Source organism: Ovis canadensis, chromosome 2 (assembly GCF_042477335.2).
Source record: "Ovis canadensis isolate MfBH-ARS-UI-01 breed Bighorn chromosome 2, ARS-UI_OviCan_v2, whole genome shotgun sequence".
Classification (NCBI taxonomy): domain Eukaryota; kingdom Metazoa; phylum Chordata; class Mammalia; order Artiodactyla; family Bovidae; genus Ovis; species Ovis canadensis.
The window spans coordinates 204,783,949-204,806,768 of NC_091246.1; the positions used below are offsets into that span (position 1 = coordinate 204,783,949).

Genomic DNA, 22,820 nt, shown 5'->3' on the forward strand with positions numbered 1-22,820 from the left:
CAGAGAAGCAGAGAAATGCTGCAAAAAGTCCAGATTATCAGAGCAATATAACCAAACAAACGCCAAGCATGTCCCTCAGCAGGTCTCAGGACCAAGTGATGTCCCCATGGGGGATGGGCATTCAGGGTCCTGCCGGGTAGGGATCCACTCTGGAGGATGGACACCAGGCCCTGGGGGTGTGAGTCTCTGGACTTTTCCCAAAAGGAAACCAACAAACAGGAGGAAAGAAAAGAGCTTCCTATTCTTGTCCCTAAGGGCACGTTTTAAAAAATGTCAACTGGAAGAACTCACAGTTCTCACATGTGTAACGAACACAAAGAATTGTTGGCTGAGAGAAGAGAATGCCAAATTATCCTTTTACAGGGATGACTCCATGCCAAATACAAGCAAGTCTTAAACAGAATTCAAGTTTTTAAAAAAACAATTTAACATGTCATTGTTCATCCAGATAACACATTTATAAGTGAGTGAGTGAGAGTTCAGTCTCCAGTGTTAGTCTTCCTGAGTTCTAATCTCTGTTCCTCAACATATGTGCCAGGTATCCCAACAGAAGTGACAACCTCTCTGCCTCAGTTTCTCCATAGTTGAAATGGAGATAATAACAGCACCTCTTTCTCATGGGGGTGGTTGGAAGGACTTATGTGGAGTGCTTAGTCAAGTGCCTGGCACAATGTGAAGAACACTCAACCGTAGGACCCTGGACTCCACTCAACCCACAAAGCAGGATGCCAGGCCAGCCAAGAATAGGCTCTGAGACAAGCTCCTAGATCACAGAGGACAAGACACAGGGTCTTTTCCAGGTCTCATTCCCATTCAAAGGTCTAGCAAGAATTCTAGTAGAGTGCATGGAAATTTAAGTTCACAGGGATGGTTTGTGAAAAGATCAAAGCAGCGGCCCCCCAAGAATGCTTTAAGCACACTAGCATGACACAGATCTGGCCTGCAGAGATGGACCTGTAGGAATGCAGTGCTTACAAGGTGAAAAGCTACTCCTTCTCTGGTCTGGTCACTAGTGCTTGAAATTGCTTCAACAGGGAACAATGTCTTTTAATGCCATTAAGCTAAAGCCCAGTGATTATATTCACATTAAAATTTTCAAATTGAATACCAAATAGCTCCCTGGTTTTGTTTATTTTTAAGGCAGTGGACACTGTTTCTGAAAAACAATTGAGAGATACAGTGGGGATGAGTCGTTGCTGTTTAGTTGCTAAAGTTGCTAAGTCATGTCCAACTCTTTCACGACCCCATGGACCGACTGTAGCCTGCCAGGCTCCTATGTCCATGGGATTTCCCAGGCAAGAATACTGAAGTGTCCCACCATTTCCTTCTACAAGAGTGGGATGAGGAAAGTGTGCAAAGGAGAGATGCCAGGGTCCCTCCCCACCTCCCTTGATTTCAAGAGAAATAAAACAATGAAAGTGGTTTTTCAGTAAAGTGAATGTCAAAGGCATACCACATATTTCAAACTAGAACTAACAGGTGCTGTGCAGTTAATTTTCAATTACCTGCATTTGCTCACTGGAAAATTGCTGGGACTGCTTTTCTCCTATAGTTTCACTGAAGTTCTTATAAATTTCCTGTGCTTCGCTGCAAATATTTTGCTCCCTCAGCATAATTTCTCAGCATGGTGTCAAGTGACTTCAGTGCCTAAGACATACCTTGTGCATGCTAAGTCACTTCAGTCATGTCTGACTCTTCAAGACCCTGTGGACTGTAGCCTGCCAGGTTCCTTTGTCCATGGGGATTCTCCAGGCAAGAATACTGGAGTTGGTAGTCATGTCCTCCTCCAGGGGCTCTTCCTGATAATACCACTAATGCTTCAAGTGTATGTCATCCAATATTCTTACAGATGGCAGGAAGGTAAGTCTAAAAAACTGACTAATGTCTGAGTTTTGAGATCTAGAAATGTGGATCAACTAAAGATAGTTTAGGAACTGCTGAATTTATGTGAAATGTCAGCAAAAAGCTGAACTAAACCTGTTTTTTTTTTTCAAGTGTCTTCAAGATTAGCTAAGATAACAGAAGTTGTGCTAGCAAGGTCAGTGCACTCCCAGATTCTGGCCATTACCCTCTAATAGTAACATGAACCATGATGCGAAGTGACCCTCCCTAGTATTTTGGCTGCAGAGACAACCCAATGGTTCAAGCACATCTTTACTGTAAGTCTGGAATATTATTAGATTCTGTGACTTTCCAAGGTCTCTATCAAACCTGTGATTTTATCATCCTTTTTATCATGTATGTACCTGGTTTTCTGCTGAGTCATCTCATTTTTCTTACCTTTGCCCAAGTAGCTTAATGAGTTTCAACTTATGAAACTATGGTGGGTTTGAAAATTTAAAAATAATTCAGCTTTGCTGCTAGAAAATGCCTGATACTCATTTTTACTAGTTTCTGAGTAAAACATGCAGGATCTTAAGCCTATATATCATTTCCAGTTTCAAAACTCACATGTTCTTTGACTAGGAATTGACTATGAAGCTTATGGTTCTATGTCCTTATTTCTAAGCCGGGTGGTGATAACCTGTCTGATAAGGAGCTTTTAGCCAAGTTCACAAAGGATAGTATAAATCCAAGCGTAATAAACACTAACAGAGCATTGTATTTCACATTCAAATAACTGACAGCCAAACTCAAGTCACACCAAGAAACTATTCCAGTGACGACACTGTGGCAGAATCTCTCTTACCATTCTGAATGAGGGTTTGCGACCGTGTGAACCTTCCGTGGACAGCTGTCATGTGCAGCGGACTTTTACCATCTTTACTCTAAAAATTGAGAGAAAGAGAGAGAAAAAAAACAAAGGGCAAGTAACATCAACCTGAAACATTCCACAATTTCCAATAGACTGTATATGATATTGCAGGTTTCTGTCTAACATCACATTTTTTAAGAAAAATTAAGTATAGTTCATTGACAGTGTTGTGTTAGTTTTAGGTATTCAGCAAAGTGATTCAGTATACGTATATATGATCTTTTTCAGATTCATTTCCATTATATGTTGTTATAAGATATTGAATATAGTTCTCTGTGCTATATAGTAGATTCTTATTGTTTACATTATATAACATCACATTTTAAAGAAGCTTAGAGAAATGGAAATTATTCTAGAGAAGAATTGCAGAATTTTTAGTTACACTGACAATTTTTAAACTACCCTGGTTTAAACTGAGAAAATCATCCAAAATGTTTTTCATCTCCTATGATCTACTAATAAAAGTTTCCTCCAAGGAGGTTTTTTTTTCCAACTTTAAAAAATATTTAAGTATAGTTAATATACAATGTTGTGTTAGTTTCCAGTGTACCACAAAATAATTCAGTTATAAATATGTATACATATATATTTTTCATATCTTTTCCATTATAGTTTATTAGAGTGTTTTTTCAACTTTTATCTGCAGTAAATTTAAAAAGTCAAAAGATGTATTAACTTGTTTGGTCCTCTGAGGCCTAAAGATGACTAAACTGCTATAAATCATTGCAATTTTCAAAACAGACCTGAAATCCTCCACCATTATCTACATTATAATTCCACAGGGGGGGACAAAAAACACTTTTTATTATCGCAAAAAAGAAACATTTACTCCACTTAACTCATTAGAAACCATAGGATTAAGATATGCAATAGTTTAGCAAACTGCCATTTTTAATGATTCAGCTGGAAATGTGCTGAATTTATACACCACCTCTTCATCACTCAAGTTATGATGGCATTCTCTGACATAGGTTAAGCCAAAACATGGAAAATGTACAGAATCTACCCACTAGTCAGCACTGCACCAAATACCAAAGTTCTACATTTTTAATTAAGTAGTAGTCGTTTATAGCGGAGAAGGCAATGGCATCCCACTCTAGTACTCTTGCCTGGAAAATCCCATGGATGGAAGGGCCTGGTAGGCTGCAGTCCATGGGGTTGCTAGGAGTCAGACACGACTGAGCGACTTCACTTTCACTTTTCACTTTCATACATTGGAGAAGGAAATGGTAACCCACTCCAGTGTTCTTGCCTGGAGAATCCCACGGACAGGGGAGCCTGGTGGGCTGCCGTCTCTGGGGTCGCACAGAGTCGGACACGACTGAAGCGACTTAGCAGCAGCAGCAGCAGTCATTTATAGAATTTTCTAAAAACACTAATATCCACGAAAATATTACTATTACTTTAGACACAAAGTACCCCTAACTGAGAGAATATATTATGTATTCTTTGATTCAGATATTATTTTTAAAACCAAAATGAAATTTATGTAACTGTTATTTTTCTAAGTCTCAAAAGAAATGTTTTCCTAATCCTGGGATTAAAATACAAGATTTTAAAAGCACAAGTTCATTTTTGTGATGAAACTCATATACTTGTGTTTTAAAATGATTATTTAAAGAATGCTACAATGGAAAGCAAATAATCACTTAAATATTTCTCATAGTGAACTGCAGACTACATGCATCTGAATCATTCAGGGTTCTTGGTAGGAATGTGAATCCTGTGTCCTAGCTCAGATCTACAGAACCAGAATTGATTTCATTTCTAAATTTCACAGCACACTAAAGTTTAGGAGCAGCTGCTTTTGACTGTGGACTGGAATAGCTTATAAAACCACAAGGTTGAACAGAATAATTTTTATTTTATATCCCATAAATCTATTCCTTAGACTTAAGAGGAGCTATGTATAATCTGTGCCAAGGGAAGTTAGTCAAAGTTGCTGTTGCTGTTGTGTAGCAGCTAAGTCATGTCTGACTCTTTTGGAACATTGTGCTCAGTTGTGTCTGACTCTTGGCGACACCATGGATTGCAGCCCAGCCTGGCTCCTCTGTCCATGGGATTTTTCAGGCAAGAATATGGGGTGGGGGGTGGGGTAGGGTGGGTGTTGCCATTTCCTTCTCCAGAGGATCTTCCCAACCCAGGGATTGAACCCACGTCTCCTATATTTCAGGCAGATTATCAACTGAGACCCTAGGGAACCCCAACTCTTTCAGCAACTGCATGTTGAGTGAAATAAATAATCATTATAGTGAAAGATTCTCAGGTTGATGGGGAAAAATAGAAATAATAGGATCTTTTCTCTAGCTTAATCTTGTATGATTATAGCCTGAATTGAAAAGATTTGGAAAGTAAAGGAAGATGGAAGCAAACTTGAAAACTTACTGAAATAATATTTTTTGGGGAAAGTAGCACTAACCAAAAAAAAGAATACGATGCCATCAGCGACCACAAAATGTACAATGGAGGACAGCTCCTAAAAGCTATCTGATTACAGAGTCTGCATCTTGGCTGGGAGAAATGCAGACAATTCAAAAGACTCAAAAGTCTGGGAACCACTTGCTGCTGCTAAGTCGCTTCAGTCGTGTCCGACTCTGTGTGTCCCCATAGACAGCAGCCCACCAGGCTCTCCCATCCCTGGGATTCTCCAGGCAAGAACACTTAGGAATGAGGATTTAAGACATATTTCCCTCCAACAAAAAAGTGATGACGGTCCAAGACTCTTAAGGAGAGAGAAAACAGAAATTGCAGAGTTGACATTCATTTGTCCCTAGGTGGTGCTATTTCTTTAAATTTTGCTCCAGTATTTTCTCTTAAATTTAAGATGAAAATATAACTAATTAGCATTTAGTTAAATATACATAAAGCCATAAATACTTCATTGTTTAGATAACACCTTTATCAATATTTAAACAAGAGTTTTCCATGCCTAGAAAAGAGCTTAAAGGCTAGGAGTAACCACCAACCTGGAGGTAACTAAATTGTAGTCAGAGAGCCAAAGCAGGAGTGACCAGTTTCTAGGGAGTACAGTTGATAAAGCTTTCCCCATTACAGAGATAGTAAACTCCATACCCTTTTCCCCTTGTAGTGCTTGTGCCTTTGGTAAAGGAGAAAACAGAGATGCCCATTTTAGGTAAAATAAAAAGGATGGCAATATGGTCAACGGTGATGTTTGCTTCAGATCTATTCTTGAAGATCTTTGCCAGGCTCATCTACTTCTAAGGCCAGTTCTTAGTTGATTCTTTTTTTTTCTCATGGAGAAAGAGATGGGTGGCAAGAGGTTGGGTATTAAGAGTGTCATAGCAGTCACTGTGGGGCAGCTTTGTTTATATGCTATAGGTAGAAAAGGAACTCATTTCAAAAAGTCATTAAAACCAATGAAGGTCAAAAAGCAAGTACTTTTTATTTAGCTTTTACAAGTTAGAATTAACAATATTCAGGTTGAGACTAGAGATCCTACTGAGTTTCACTATCTGCCTGAGAAATTTTTCACGCAGGGATGGGGGTGGTGGGTTTTTCTTTGCTGTTGCTGCTCCTAGAACTTCAGATGGATATAAAACATTCCTTGAATTCTCAAAGGAGAAAGTGAAAGTGAGGTCGCTCAGTCGTGTCTGACTCTTTGCAACCCCGTGGACTGTAGCCCACCAGGCTCCTCCGTCCATGGGATTCTCCAGGCAAGAATACTGGAGTGGGTTGCCATTTCCTTCTCCAGGGAATCTTCCCGACCCAAGGATGGAACCCAGGTCTCCCCCATTGCAGGCAGATGCTTTAACCTCTGAGCCACGAGAAGGAATGTTCAATTCTCTCACTTATTCTAAGCTTTGCTTTTAGAAAAATATTTCTTCATTTCTAGTCTCCTTAACAATTCTAGGTACATTTCCCTACCAGATTTAGGGCATGGAAAATTTTGTTACCTGGAACACTTAAGAGACTCTCCTATTGACTTATGGTTCTGCCATAGGTCATGAAGCAAAACCAGTAAGGACTAAGAATATTTTATGACAAATATAAGTACTCTTTCAAGGCAGTATTCACCATCATCCAAGAAAGATTAATCCTTGCACTAAATAGAGCATTTCAATTTTCTTGACCAATATCCTCAGAAATCCATTCATTTTTTTCTTCCACTTCTAATGCCTTCTTTGTGTGCTCAGTTGTGTCTGACTCTTTGAGACTCCATGAATTGCAGCCTGCCAGGCTCCCCTGTCCATAGGATTCTCCAGGCAATGATACTGGAGTGGGTTGCCATTTCATCCTCCAGGGGATGCTCCCAACCCAGGGATCGAACCTACGTCTCCTGTGGCCCCTATACTGGCAGGAGGATTCTTTCCTACTAGCCACCTGGGAAGCCCTGCCTTCTTTCTTCATCCTCCCTCAAACCTTCTCTAAGCTTAAATACACAGCTACTCCCCAGGAACCTGAAGGCGCTCTGTTCTCCATGAACAGTACCCCTGTTGTCAGGCAGCTCAGTGGACAATAAAGCCTTTACAGCTGCAGTTCCCAACCTTTTTGGCACCAAGGACTGATTCCATGGAAGACAATTTTTCTAGGGACCGGGGTGGGAGTGGGAAAGATTTTGGGTTAATTCAAGCACATTACATTTATTGTGCACTTTATTTCTATTATTATTACATCAGCTCCACCTCAGATCATCAGGGATTAGATCCAGAGGTTGGGGACTCCTGTTCAAGAGGATAATGCTAAGGTCAGCTGGAGGAGGGGGCATCAGATATGGTCAGAAACCCAAAAGGGCTTCCTAACTCAATGGAAGAGCAATCTAATACCTTGGTTTGCAAAAAGCTATAGATGGTCAAATTTTTAATGGTTCAAAAGTGGGAGATGGTACGTGGTTACCTCAGACCTTAACCTCCCTGCTTTGCTCACTTCCTCTCCCAAGTTCCAAGGGACATGTCGCTCTTAATACTTACTCTTGCTTATTCCAATTTCATCTTCAACCTCTGCAATGCAATTATAGAATACAATTTGGTCCTAGTACCCAGAAAAAGAGAGCTGGTCTGCTTTAGTAAACTGTGATGGGCTTTAAGTTAAGTGATCTAAGGGCCCATGGGCAGAAAAGAATTGAGACCATAGGCAGGTGGTATGTTAGTGACCAGGAGGTATGTGACCTGGCAATGGTGATTTTTGAACCTATTTTTCTAAGTCATATCCAGTGAAGCCATATGTAACTATTTTTTTTAAAGCTTAGTTTGAAAGCTTGCCAAAAAAGAGCCTTGAGATGCTACAGAAATAACAATGTGGTCTCTACTAGAGAAGAGAAATTATTTCATATTTTCTCATGCTCGTCCTATTTGCAAAAAACAAGTAAACTGTCAACGGCTTATTGTATAAAGTATTGCATCTCTATTATTTTATAATAATTAAGCTTTCTGACATCACTATATTCAAAATCAAAGACAGGGCCATGGTCAATTTAAGCAAAATGAGGGGCTTTAAAATGCATGCCGGACACAGTCTTTCTCTCATCTCCATCATCTTGAAATTTCTCAAGATGACACTCTCAGTGTTTTGGGAGGACAGAGGAAAACAAAGTGAACATGTGAATAGGAATTGGCTACACTTCAGTATGCTATTTCCTTAGAACTTTGACAAATCTAAACAAATACAAACTGTCTTGCAATTTACAAACACTTTCAAAATCCAAGGGCAATGTGGTGCAGAATGATAACAGCCTCCACTCAGACTGAATGGCTTCATGGAAACATTAGACAATCCATGCATCCAGAGAGAATCTGGGATAACTAATAAAGAGTCAAGAGAATTCGTATGTAGATAGAGAAGACGAAGGGAGGCTGAGGGAGAAGGCTAGATTTGATTCAAAATCCCATTTACACAGATTGTCTTAATGTCTTAATAGTCACTCAGTCGTGTCCGACTCTTTGTGACCCCGTGGACTGTAGCCTACCAGGCTCCTCTGTCCATGGGATTTTCCAGGCAATAGTACTGGAGTGGATTGCCATTTCCTTCTCCAGGGGATCTTCCCAACCCAGGGATTGAACCCGGGTCTCCCGTATTGTAGACAGCCGCTTTACCATCTGAGCCACCAAATTAGATAATACATAAACACAAGTCTCAGACATTTTTTTTTGTTTGTTAATGGTGCCTCTTAAACTTTATTGATAATTAGCAGTCTACAGGAAAAATTAACTATTAAAGTAGCTATGCTTTCCATGTCCATTTTGTACGGGAGAAGAAAAGGCTGCCATAAACCAAGGCACTATACTTAGTTGAAGTCCCTTATCCAATCTGAACTGGCCACTAATCAGTTATCTGGGAGGAGTAGGTATGTGTGGCAGAAAGTGGGCTTCCAGCTTCAGTATCAGGCACACTGAAAACATCAGTTGGCATGTTTTACAGAGGCGATGGAGAGCATCAGATAACCCTGTGAATCAATTAGGTGAGGCTGGTGAAGAGAGACACTTTACCTTCAATAATATTCCTTTCTTTGGAGGATCCACAGTATGTCCCTCAGGCACCAGAAAGGCAAGAAAAGTGTCACAAGTCTTGGGGACACTGGTGGTTGAGCCACCTGTTTGCCTCCTGTCCCCTCACCACCGTCCTCTAGGACTTTAACCCCACATGTTGGCTCTTTCCCCCACCCAGGTCTCTTTGTTGCCCCTAAAGACCTTCATCTTACCTCCACATAGGACCTTGGATGGAGCCCCTTTACAAGATCTAGAACTCTGAAATTCTTTTCGTCTAGTTTACTTTTTCATTTCCGTCTGCATTCTACCTTCACAAAGACACTACTTCCGTTTCCTTCTCCTATCTTCTCTCTTTTCATCTCTTTCTCTAGTTCTTCCTCCTCCTGCTGATCCTGAGAGTAAAGAGGTACTAGAGACCTGCATCCCCTTCTCTACTGGTGCTGTGACGTACTCTCTCCCTCGGTGATCTCAGCATTTTCTCCTGGTCTCCACTATCAATCACCTCTGCGTGAATGAGGCAACCTAGGCATGTTCTTCTGTTCTCACTGCTCCCCACTATTGGTTGTCTTGTACTGGCTGTATCAAAGGCTCAAAATCAGCTTCTCAAGAACTAAACTCACTAGTTTTACCTCCTACGCCTACTCTTTCTCCTGACATCCTTCTTAATAACAATAATCATTTATGAAAGGGAGGGAATATACGTATACCTGTGGCTGATTCATGTTGATATATGGCAGAAACCAATACAATACTGTAAACCAATTATCCTCCAATTAAAAATAAATTTAAAAAACATTTATGGAGTACTTCCTATATGGCCAGCATTGTTCCAAATAATTTATGTGAGATAACTTTAATCCTCACAGTGGTTCCATTTAGAAGATACTATTGTTTCCCTAATTTTACAGATAAACTGAGATACACGGAGAAGTTGTTTATGACTATGTATTTACTAAAAGTCAAGACCAGGGTGAGATTCTAGGCAGTCTAGAACTGGACACTGAATCATTATGCTGTACTACCTACCTCTCCTTAGCCAGATTTCAATCCTCTTCCATCTCCTGCCCAACCAAATCCCACTGATTTCCTTTCTACAAAGCCTCTCCCTTTATTGACTGTCCCCATTCCCTGTCCTTATTATCTCTTATCCTTTTATCTAGACTTGTTCTATTGGCTTCCAGTTATCCTCTACTTGTCACCTCCCCAGGTCCACTATATCTGATTTTTTTTTTAATGAAAATAGCTTTTTATTCTTTTGGATATGAAAACAACACATGCTCATTGGATTACAATATGATTAAAACAATTATATTGAAAAAGAACTAAAAAACCCAAATCATAATTTTGGAGTGATAACTGTTGTTAGGATATTGATATATATTTCAGATATTACTCTCTTCCTATGCACATACATAGATGCACACTTTATGAAATTCAAAAACTGGATCATACTTACTTAATGATCTTACATTTTAATATTTCATTGATTACATTGCCAATTGTAAAGGCAAATATTAATGTAATAGTATTATAAAAGTTATGACCAACCTAGATAGCATATTAAAAAGCAGAGACATTACTTTGCCAACAAAAGTCCATCTAGTTAAAGCTATGGTTTTTCCAGTGGTCATGTATGGATGTGAGAGTTGGACTATAAAGAAAGCTGAGTGCCGAAGAATTGATGCTTTTGAACTGTGGTGTTGGAGAAGACTCTTGAGAGTCCCTTGGACTGCAAGGAGATCCAACCAGTCCATTCTGAAGGAGATCAGTCCTGGGTGTTCATTGGAAGGAGTGATGCTAAAGCTGAAACTCCAATACTTTGGCCACCTCATGCCAAGAGTTGACTCATTGGAAAAGACTCTGATGCTCAGAGGGATTGGGGGCAGGAGGAGAAGGGGACGAGAGAGGATGAGATGGCCGGATGGCATCACTGACTCGATGGACATGAGTTTGGGTGAACTCTGGGAGTTGGTGATGGACAGGGAGGCCTGGTGTGCTGCGATTCATGGGGTTGCAAAGAGTCGGACATGACTGAGAGACTGAACTGAGCTGATTATAAAAGTATTAGTTTGCATTTCTCTAGTGACTAGTGATACTGAACATTTTTTCATAAATTTAATGGATACTGTATCCTCTCTTTCGTGATTTGCCTTTGTCCATATTTTCTAGCAGATTGTCAGATGTATTCTTATTGATTTTTATGAGTTCTTATATATTAAATATGTTAAATCTTTCTTATCATGTATATTGCAGGAAAATTTCTGAGTTGTTCCCCTTTTAATTTTATGTAAAGGTTTTTGCTTCTCTTTTGTTGTTATATAAAAGTTTAACATCGATATGTAGCCATATGTGCATATATACATACATATACATTTTTTTCTTTTATGTTTTCTGCCTCTAGTGTTCCATGGCCAGATTACTGTTCCTAAGCCTCAGCTCTGATCATGTGACCTCCACAATGATTAGTGGTGTTCATAGCCTGTAGAAACCCAAACGCTTTTGCCAGTAGACAAGTGCTCATTCTTGGTCAGGTCACATTTTGGCTTGTTCCTGACTCCTTTCTTTCATATGATTTGCAGTCTGCTCAATCACAATAAACTACTATTCTGAAAATTTGTCTCATATTTCCCCACTGTTATAAATTAGATGAAAAAACATAAAAGGATTTTAATAGTGAATAGAGAAGGTTATTAAAATAAAATGATCCAGTATTCTTGAAATTAAATCTTAGAAATTACCATTTTTCAAAAGCAGAGACAGAATACACTGGGTCTTTGATTTAGGATTCTTGTGTGTTTGGGAGAAGGAGAACTGAGGATGAGAACAAGGTCACTTGGGATAAGTCAGGATATTCTGCTACAGTCTGAATGCATCCAAGTGATGTAACCTGGATCGTGAAGGCTGCCTACAGATGTTCCTCTTGGTTATCTGTTAGAGTGAGTGAACTAACAGTTATCTAAAGTTTACCTACTGACACCTCTCAAACCCTTTGCTAATGCCATTCTTTCCATATGGAATGTCCTCTCTCAAACTCTCTCTCTCTTCAGCTCAACTGATATCAATCTTCAGCTCAACAGCAATCTCCATCTGTGTTGTCCAAGCAAAAAGCAAGTCAACACTTCCTTCTTATGGTTTGCAGCATTTTATTAATCCCTCACGTCACTCATGGCATTCTGTCTTGCCTCATGATTATCTGAGTACATTATCTCCTTGCCATACTGTAAATTCCTTAAGGGCACCTTGGAGTATACACCCAGTATCAAACAGAGGACACTAGGTAGTCATCAGTCAGTTTTCTGAGTAAAGGAATTACCCTTAAAGTCAGATTAGTATCATATAATGGCAGCTACTATCTGGGGTGTACTCCAGGAAGGCATTTGTGAAACTTTTTGGAGGGTCACATGGGTTGGGAACATAACTGATATCATTAGGTTGGGCTTCCTTTTCATTCTCAGCAGCTCTGCTCTATCAGCTCAGCATTCACTTCAGTATTAGAATCTGGGCCAAGTCAACATTCCTGAGACCCAGTGTTTACTCTGGTAAATCCACTAAGCTCCCAAGGTCATATAGCTAGAGTCTCAGTGCCGTGCACTGGTACCACCACTGCTATGTAAGTTTCCACCGTGTGCCAGGACAGGATAAGGCTGTGAGAGTCAGGACGCTCGGAGTTATAATTTACTCATTGTAATTGACAGTGGGTGCTTTTGCTCAGAGGCTCAATGCAAAGGTATTTAACACTGAAGGAAGAAGGCTGAGAGAGTCCTACCTGGATGTTAACATCCGCCCCGTTGTTTACTAATAGTTCAAGACACAGAGCACCGTGTGTGGAGGCAGCAGCAAAATGCAGCGGGGTGAACCCGCTGTTGTTGGGCTGGTTCACGTTAGCACCGTAGTCGGTCAGCTCGTTGACTACAGCATCCTGCCCGTTGTAGCAGGCCAGGTGGAGGGCTGTGTTTCCATACACGTTGATTTCATCGATCTGCAAACAAGCCCAATACAGGTGATGAAAATCACTGGAGCCAATATACTCCCATTTCCCACCAAAAGCCTAATAGCTGTGCTGGAGAAAGGAAATATCCCTCTGTCAGCCTGATTATTCAGGTGGTCATCCCGGGAAGGCTTTAGCCTGAAGATAAAGATCAGCAAAACAGGAGAATGACCAGGCTTCAACTTGGGGGGAAGATACTGCTCAGCTAGGGAAAGGATAAAATGAAATGCAAACCTGTCTCAAAACGCCAGAGGAGAACTGAACCCGGGCAGCAAGAAAAGAGCTGGAAACTTAACGGAAAACAGAAGAGGGAAGGTTGGTGGGTACTCAGAGAGCTGCCGTGGGGCCTGAACTCGGGTTTGGCTCTGCTATCTGACCCCTCTCAAGGCCAAATTCTGGCGTTTGGGCCGTGTATTTGGCCCCTACCTCCCTCCTGCTTTCCCCGGGCAGCCGTGACTCCTGTGTCTCACCATCACCATCTCAGTACTACAACCTAGTTTTCCTTTCCTCCAGGACAACCTCACCACTGCTCCTGCCCTGCTACCCGAGGAGAATGGGGTCGAGTCAACTTCTCCAACTCAGCATGTTTGTCCCTGCCATTTATTCTTTCATTTCTGCTTGGAAGCCTCAATTTAGAAGGTTGTAAAAGTGGGATGAGGAACCCTAGCCAGTCTTTTAAAAATGACTGGTCAATATTTATCATATATCACATATGCTTAAATATTTCTCTATCTATGTTGATATAGAAAGTTAGTCCTTTTCTCGTTTTCTACTTAGCATATGCCCTGATTGCCCTTCATCGGTTGCCCATGTAAACTCAAAAAAACAGGATGCTAAGAAATGAGGGTTTTTCCCCCTCTTGAATTAAAACGCAAACAGGATTTCAGAACAACAGAAAACCCACAAATGTACTGTGGGACAATGCCTGAATCATAGCTCACCTCCACCCCCAGATTCAGAAGATGCTTGACAACATTGATCTGTCCGTTGGAGGCTGCGGCATGCAGGGGCGTATAGCCCTTCTTGTCCTTACACGTCACTTCTGCACCATGGTTAACAAGCAACGCCACGACATCCAGGTGGCCTTTACAAACAAAGCAGCAGAAAACGCGGTTAACCTTCCTAGGACAATTTGACAATTCATTCCACCTGAGTTATCACCATCCTCTTTCATTGCCACCAGCATTTTCCTAAGCTACGTGTAAAAGCTGGTTCATAGCAAATAGCCAGCAAATATTCAGTGTGTACCTACTATCTGTCAGGTATCATGTAAATCCTGTGGGAAGAAAGAAGATGATTCATATGTGAGCCTTCTCTTTAACAAGATTCAAGCTTGTTTACAGATAATGACAAAGTCCTAAAAATGTTAGAACCAGAGACTAAAAAAAACTGTGTTAAAATGAAAACAATACTTTTGAAACCAACTGCCATTCTTCACTGAAAAGTCTAACAATGACAATTTGATCTGGAAAAACCAAAGGGAAAAAAAATCAATTAATCAGAACAACTCCATATGTTAAATCACATGAAACTGCTACTGTTTGACCCTTTTTTGAACCCACAAAAATGGCACCTTTATATGGTTCAACTTCAAAGTGTTCTCATGAATTACTGACTGAACGGAAAACTAGTTTCACCTCCTGTTGGCATATTTTCAAGAATAGTTTTCTTTGTTGTCTATTTTGCTACATATACAATGATTGATGTATCTGACCTTTATTTCCTGACTAAAGATTGTTCCGTGCTTTAAGATCATTGCTCTAAACATTGTTGATAACTGAAGGGTAGAAGATGAGCACTGGTTCAGGGCCTAGAGAGACAGAGAGAAAAAGACAGAGACAGGGAGAGAGAGAGAGACGAAGAGACTGGTCTTGGCTAGTGGTGGTGCCATCTTAAGCTCTTTGTCCTGCTTTTGACCTTTAGTTCACAAGGACAGTCATCTCTATATGTTTCCCTACTTGCATCCTGATGACACACAAAAATATAACTTAACTTCTTTTAGCAATTTTATACATGTTTTAAATATATATCGGAGAAGGAAATGGCAACCCACTCCAGTACTCCTGCCTAGAGAATCCGATGGACAGAGGAGCCTGGCGGGCTACAGTCCACAGGGTCACAAAGAGTCGGACACAACTGAGTGACGAACACCTTTAGCTATATACCAGCAAAGAACAAATGCGAAAGACCACATTCCTTGAGTCTAATGTCACACCAGCTTAATAGATGCTCTGCCTAAACATCATCCGGGAAATGATCACTGGCTCCAGTCCGGCAGGGACCATGCAGGCACCTAACTTGTTTCAATTAATTCGAAAGTCCATTTCACCTTTTAAAAAATGGTAATGCTTACAAAATCTTAAGGTTCTGTTTTTTAAGCCCCAAAATTCACTCAGACTCACCTATACCCACATAATTTATTTCAGCTCTGCCCCAATCCATTCTTTTTCCCCCACAATTACCATTATTCTTTTTTTCTGTTTAAAAGGATTAAGAAAAAGCAAAAAGGTATTAAAAGGAAACCAAAATCATCCATTTCCTTGAGATATTCAGTTTAATATTTCAGTGTTTAATACATCCCAGACTGCTTTTTCAAAAGGATTGTATTTTAGAGATCTTTTTATACAAAAATGAGGTTGTATTATTTAAACTGTATTATTATATGATCTGTTTTCATATGATCTGTTTTCACTTAACATAGTCACAGAATCTTTCTATGTTAAAAAAAAAAATACTGACAACATCATTGCTGTAGTTACTCCACAGTGTCCCATTGTGTAGATCATCCATAATTCACCACACAATCTCCTGTGTTGTGACGGGCAGTCAGAGTGTTTATAACTTGGAGCTGGTAGAATTCTGTCTGCTTTCCTAATTGCAGGATGTTCTCCAATCAGAAACACAAAGGAAGGATCTTAGTTCTACATTTCCCACAAGTCCACACTGAAAATAAACTCTATGAGGGCTCTCATTTGTCAGTGGTACTAGTGCCAACAAAAGTGGTGAGAAAAGCACAGAAACATAACATCTTCCTTTGTCTTCTGTACCTGAGCCAGCAGAAACAAGGAGCAAGCCCCAGCTCTGTTGGCAGTGGAGTAACAGAATCACTCACAGCGACTCCAGTCACCTCTACATGGCAGCCAGGATGTTGTCCTTTCTTCCTTCCTTTTTGTTTCTTTCAGAAGTATTTATAAATAAAAAGACAAATGAAATTTACATCCTTGCTTTGCTAGCCAGTCCTCCTTTTTAAACACTTTATTTTGCTGCCATAAAAAGTTAACATAAGCACAATTTGTGCAGCTTTCCAACCCAGATTGAAATACATTCAATGAAGTCCATGCCATGATTCATCTCTCCTGCTCTTTGTGGGATAAATAAATCCCTGACGAAGCTACTGCCCAACCCGAGTGCTCTATGCGTGCCAGTAAAAGGGACTGAATCTTAATTCAATTGGATCCCAAGCTTGACAAGAAGTTAGGCTCGCCCAAGAGAAAATCTACACGGTCAGTGAGAGACTTGGAGCTTCATCAGTTCAGATTATCTGCATTTTGCTCTCCATTCATGGAATCCTTACCCATATAAGCTGCCCAGTGCAGAGCACGTCGATCCTTCTTGTCAAACGCATTGATGTTTGCCCCTTTAGCCAACAGTAAATTGACCATCTGAAAGATAACCAACAATGAAATCAAATGTATATTCTGTAATGGTGAGCAGTCCTTACCGTCAGCAGGTGATCTGATCCAAATTAACACCCAATCTAAAGGCAGGTCAGAAATCTGAAGTTTAAAGTAGGAAGATACCTCAGCCAATCTGTGGTATGTGTGTCAGAGGAAAAGACTGAGGTGTTGGCTACTTTTTCAATTTATTGTGGCTCTAAATTTTAAAATAGGCAACTGCCTAAGGTTTCTAAGGCCTCAGTGGTGAAATTTAGGTTCTATGTGGGGATAAGAGAGTCTGTGGGAAGATTCTTATTCCAGTGATGAGGACACTCACCTCCACATGGCCATTCAGAGCAGCATGGTGCAAGGCTGTGCGTCCCCCTCGGTCAGAGACATTGACGCTGCTCAGCAGGGGGATGATGACTTCTGCACACTTAACAGCCTTGTTGGCTGCTGCCACGTGGAGCGGGGTCTGCCAGTTCTTGTCCCTTGCATTGACATCAGCTGAGTGCTTAATCAATACTTGTACTGCTTCCTATAATAAAAGCAGAGTTTACAGAGGTCACTGACAAATGTTCAGTCAATCCTTACTGGGTATAAGATGCTTTATTAGACCCTCACAGGCTAGCTCAATGTAGACAACCAAGGTCATATGGGGTGAAGAGAGAGAGAGTGACACAGATAAAGAGACAGTCACTCCACCTCTTTTCTTTTAGGCCAAGAGTGCCAGCACAACTCCAAACCCAATAAACCTTCCAAAGGTTTCCTTTCAAAGTATAAGCTTTCCTTAGGCCAAAGAGACCATGACTAAAAATAAAGTAATGACTATTATTCCTTGAGCCTATTTTACTGTGAAATGTCTACATGCATTTTTTATAAGCATTCACATATATTTTATTATATATTTATTTATTTGGGCCATGTGATGCAGAATGTGGTATCTGACCAGGGATCAAACTCATGCCCCCTGTTATTAGGACTGCAGTCTTAATCAGTAGATCACCAGGAAAGTCCCTGTACATGTATTATTAATACTCACTTAGTATGTGAAAAACACTACTACAACTATGGAAGACTGAAGGAAACATTAATCAGGCTCTATGCTAAAAAAATCCCCTGGAGAAGAAAATGGCAACCCACTCTAATATTCTTGCCTGAAAAATCACATGGACAGAGGAGCCTGGCAGGCTACAGTCCGTGGGGTCACAAAGAGTTGGACATGACCAAGCACACACATATACAAACACATACACACACACACCCTAAAAACTAGGTGAGTAAACAATAAAAGAAAAGCTAGATCACAATATAAGCGTGAATAATTAAATAAGAGAAAAATAGTATTTTGATCAATTTTCATCTCATAAATTGTGCAGTTTATGTATATGTACAATTGTGATATGGGAAGAAAATATTGGAACCTCTATTTAAATTTTATTTCTTTACAAAGGAAAGCATTTTAACTGGTATTTAACTTCCAGGTAGATGTCTTGTTGTTGTTCATTCCCTCAGATGTGTCTGATTTCTTTGCAAACCCATGGACTGCAGCACACCAGACTTCCCTGTCCTTCACTATCTCCCAGAGTTTGCTCAAACTCATGTCCATTGAGTTGATGATGCCATTGAGCCATCTCATCCTCTGTCACCCCTTCTCTTCCTGCCCTCAGTCTCTCCCAGCGTCAGAGTCTTTTCCAATAAGTCGGCTCTTCACATCAGGAGGCCAAAGTATTGGAGCTTCAGATTCAGCATTAGTCCTTCCAATGACTATTCAGGGTTGATTTCCTTTAGGACCGACTGGTTTGATCTCCTTGTTATCCAAGGGATTCTCAAGAGCCTTCTCCAGCACCACAATTTGAAAACATCAGTTCTTCAGTGCTCAGCCTTCTTGGAGTACACTGAAATACACAGTGACAGGACTTCCTTGGTGGTCCAGTGGCAAGGACTCTGCACTCCCAATGCAGGGGGTTTGCGTTCTATCTCTGGTCGGGGAACTAGATCTCACATGCTGCCACTAAAGATTCTACATGTTGTAGCTAAAGATCCACATGCCACAATTAAGACCTGGTGCAACCAAATAATTATAAATAAAATTTTTAAATTTTATTATTATTTTTATTTTTTAAATATAAATTTATTTATTTTAATTGGAGGTCAATTACTTTACAATATAGTATTGGTTTTGCCATACATCAACATGAATCCACCATGGGTGTACACATGTTCCCCATCCTGAACCGCCCCCCCCCCATACCATCCCTCTGGGTCACCCCAGTGCACCAGCCCCAAGCATCCTGTATCGAACCTGGACTGGCGATTCATTTCATATATGATATTATACATGCTCAATGTCATTCTCCCAAATCATCCCACCCTCTCCTCTCCCACAGAGTCCAAAACACTGTCCTATACATCTGTGTCTCTTTTGCTGTCTCGCATACAGGGTTATCGTTACCATCTTTCTAAATTCCATATATATGCATTAGTATACTGTATTGGTGTTTTTCTTTCTGGCTTACTTCACTCTGTATAATCAGCTCCAGTTTCATCCACCTCATTAGAACTGATTCAAACGTATTCTTTTCAATGGCTGAGTAATACTCCATTGTGTATATGTACTACAGCTTTCTTATCCATTCATTTGCTGATGGACATCTAGGTTGCTTCCATGTCCTGGCTATTATAAACAGTACTGCAGTGAACACTGGGGTACTTGTGTCTCCTTCAATTCTAGTTTCCTCAGTGTGTATGCCTAGCAGTGGGATTGCTGGGTCATAAGGCAGTTCTATTTCCAGTGTTTTAAGGAATCTCCACACTGTTCTCCATAGTGGCTGTACTAGTTTGCATTCCCACCAACAGTGTAAAAGGGTTCCCTTTTCTCCACACCCTCTCCAGCATTTATTGCTTGTAGACTTTTGGATAGCAGCCATTCTGACTGGCATGAAATGGTACCTCATTGTGGTTTTTATTTGCATTTCTCTGATAATGAGTGATGTTGAACATCTTTTCATGTGTTTGTTAGCCATCTGTATGTCTTCTTTGGAGAAATGTCTATTTAGTTCTTTGGCCCATTTTTTGATGGGGTCATTTATTTTTCTGGAATTGAGCTGCAGGAGTTGCTTGTATATTTCCCCTAAAGTCAGGAACAAGACAAGGGTGCCCACTTTCACTGCTACTATTCAACGTAGTTTTGGAAGTTTTGGCCACAGCAATCAGAGCAGAAAAAGAAATAAAAGGAATCCAAATTGGAAAAGAAGTAAAACTCTCACTGTTTACAGATGACATGATCCTCTACATAGAAAACCTAAAGACTCCACCAGAAAATTACTAAAGCTAATCAATGAATATAGTAAAGTTGCAGGATATAAAATCACACACAGAAATCCCTTGCATTCCTATACACTAATAATGAGAAAATAGAAAGAGAAATTAAGGAAACAATTCCATTCACCATTGCAATGAAAAGAATAAAATACTTGGGAATATATCTACCTAAAGAAACTAAAGACCTATAGACAGAAAGCTATAAAACACTGGTGAAAGAAATCAAAGAGGACGCTAATAGATGGAGAAATATACTGTGTTCATGGATCAGAAGAATCAATATAGTGAAAATGAGTATACTACCCAAAGCAATCTACAGATTCAATGCAATCCCTATCAAGCTACCAACAATATTTTTCACAGAGCTAGAACAAATAATTTCACAATTTGCATGAAAATACAAAAAACTTCGAATAGCCAAAGCAATCTTGAGAAAGAAGAATGGAACTGGAGGAATCAATCTGCCTGACTTCAGGCTCTATTACAAAGCCACAGTCATCCAGACAGTATGGTACTGGCACAAAGACAGAAATATAGATCAGTGGAACAAAATAGAAAGCCCAGAGATAAATCCACACACCTATGGACACCTTATCTTTGACAAAGAATATACAATGGAGAAGACAATCTCTTTAACAAGTGATTCTGGGGAAACTGGTCAACCACTTATAAAAGAATGAAACTAGAACACTTTCTAACACCATACACAAATATAAACTCAAAATGGATTAAAGATCTAAACATAAGACCAGAAACTATAAAACGCCTAGAGGAGAACATAGGCAAAACACTCTCCGACATAAATCACAGCAGGATCCTCTATGACTCACCTCCCAGAATATTGGAAATAAAAGCAAAAATAAACAAATGAGACCTAATTAAAATTAAAAACTTCTGCACAACAAAGGAAACTATAAGCAAGGTGAAAAGACAGCCTTCAGAATGGGAGAAAATAATAGCAAATGAAGCAACTGACAAAGAACTAATCTCATAAATAAAATTTTTTAAAAAACATACAGTGATAACCTACCAAGTTCATATACAGATTGTAAGCTGTTCCTTAAACTAAAACATCTGAAGATGTTTAAGATTTATGCAAGGAATCCACAGATGAAAGATGATAATACCAATGCAATCATAAATCATGTGAAAGTCACAGAGCTGACACCTCTACTCCAAGTAAAAGTTTTCTATTACCCACATTAAGGTAAAAGTAATGATAAATTTAATCAGATCTGATAAAAGCTTGGCCCAAACAGAGAAATCATCAGAAGTCTATTATCTATATGGTTATTTAAGACTATGACAAATGAAAAGCCTCTCCCTAAGTACATTGCCTTGAAATATTAGCTAAGATAGTAGTTCTTACATATAATTTATAAATAAATGAGATGCATACTCTGAGGACACATGCTGAAAGTTTTGCAGATGCATGGCCAAAAGTGCTGGAGATAACCATTTCAAAGCAATACTATATTCTTTTCACACTTTCACAGCAAAATAACAATACATACTGTCACTTTAATACCTTTACCATGTATATTAGTTTACTATACTTGTATAGATTCCTGCTTTGCATTAAATATTACGTAAATTCAGGATAGACATTTTACAAATTTATACTATAAGGCCAATTCACGAAAAACTTGTTTTTTAAAGGTAACACAATGTGATTGCTTTTAGAGTAACTCTGACTAGGTGAATGAGATATCACCTAGAAGAGGCCCTACTTTTAAATGAATATTTAAGAATGATTTGCATTGTATACCCAGCAATAGTTTAAGCAAAGAAAATATACATGCCAGTTATAGTTTTTACATAAGTGCTTTTATAGTTTGTAGGGGAGGAAAAACGGTATAAAGTAAATAACACTGCTAAAAATATTTTAATCACAGATATGTTTTGGTTTAGTATTGTAAATACAGTTTTACTAAAACACAGCCTCGTTCTTTGCTTACATATTATCCATTTGCTTTAAACTGTAATAGCAGAATTGAGTATTCATGACAAAAACTACATGCAGCAATCAAAGCCTAAAAATATTTACTGTCTCTAATTCTGGGCTTCCCTGGTGGCTCAGCAGTAAAGAATCTGCCTGCAATGCAGGAGATGTAGATTGGATCCCTGTTCTGGGACGATCCCCTGTAGAAGGAAATGGCATTATTTCCAAGAAGGAATTATTCTTGCCTGGGAAAAGGGATAGAGAAGCTTTGGTGGGCTACAGTCCATGTGGTTGCAAAGAGTCAGACAGGACTTAGTGACTAAACGACAACAATCTCTTACTGAAAAAGTTTGCAGACCACCTGGCCTAGCTCCCTGTTTGAATTGTCACAAAGTACAAATAATCAAATCTGCTTAAAATAAAATTTTATTGTTTACTAGCACAAAAAAAGATCTTCACGACCCAGATAATCATGATGGTGTGATCATTAATCTAGAGCCAGCCATCCTGCAATGTGAAGTCAAGTGGGCCTTGGAAAGCATTGCTAGGAACAAAGCTAGTGGAGGTGATGGAATTCCAGTTGAGCTGTTTCAAATCCTGAAAGATGATGCTGTGAAAGTGCTGCACTCAATATGCCAGCAAATTGGGAAGACTCAGCAGTGGCCACAGGACTGGAAAAGGTCAGTTTTCATTCCAATTCCAAAGAAAGACA

At 39.6% G+C, this 22,820-nt stretch overlaps 1 protein-coding gene across 3 annotated transcripts in view; it reads right to left on the bottom strand.

Annotated features, from left to right (window-relative positions):
• The window catches only part of ANKRD44 (ankyrin repeat domain 44), a 315,568-nt gene that overhangs the window by 102,151 nt on the left and 190,597 nt on the right, over window positions 1-22,820 (bottom strand). For all 3 annotated transcript variants that reach the window (XM_069577913.1, XM_069577911.1, XM_069577912.1), the window contains exons 5-9: window positions 17,180-17,380; window positions 16,761-16,848; window positions 14,128-14,270; window positions 12,965-13,177; window positions 2,690-2,768 (exon numbers count right to left, since the gene is read on the bottom strand). In XM_069577913.1, the coding sequence (XP_069434014.1) occupies window positions 2,690-2,768; window positions 12,965-13,177; window positions 14,128-14,270; window positions 16,761-16,848; window positions 17,180-17,380 (724 nt within the window). The remainder of the gene's footprint in view (window positions 1-2,689; window positions 2,769-12,964; window positions 13,178-14,127; window positions 14,271-16,760; window positions 16,849-17,179; window positions 17,381-22,820) is intronic.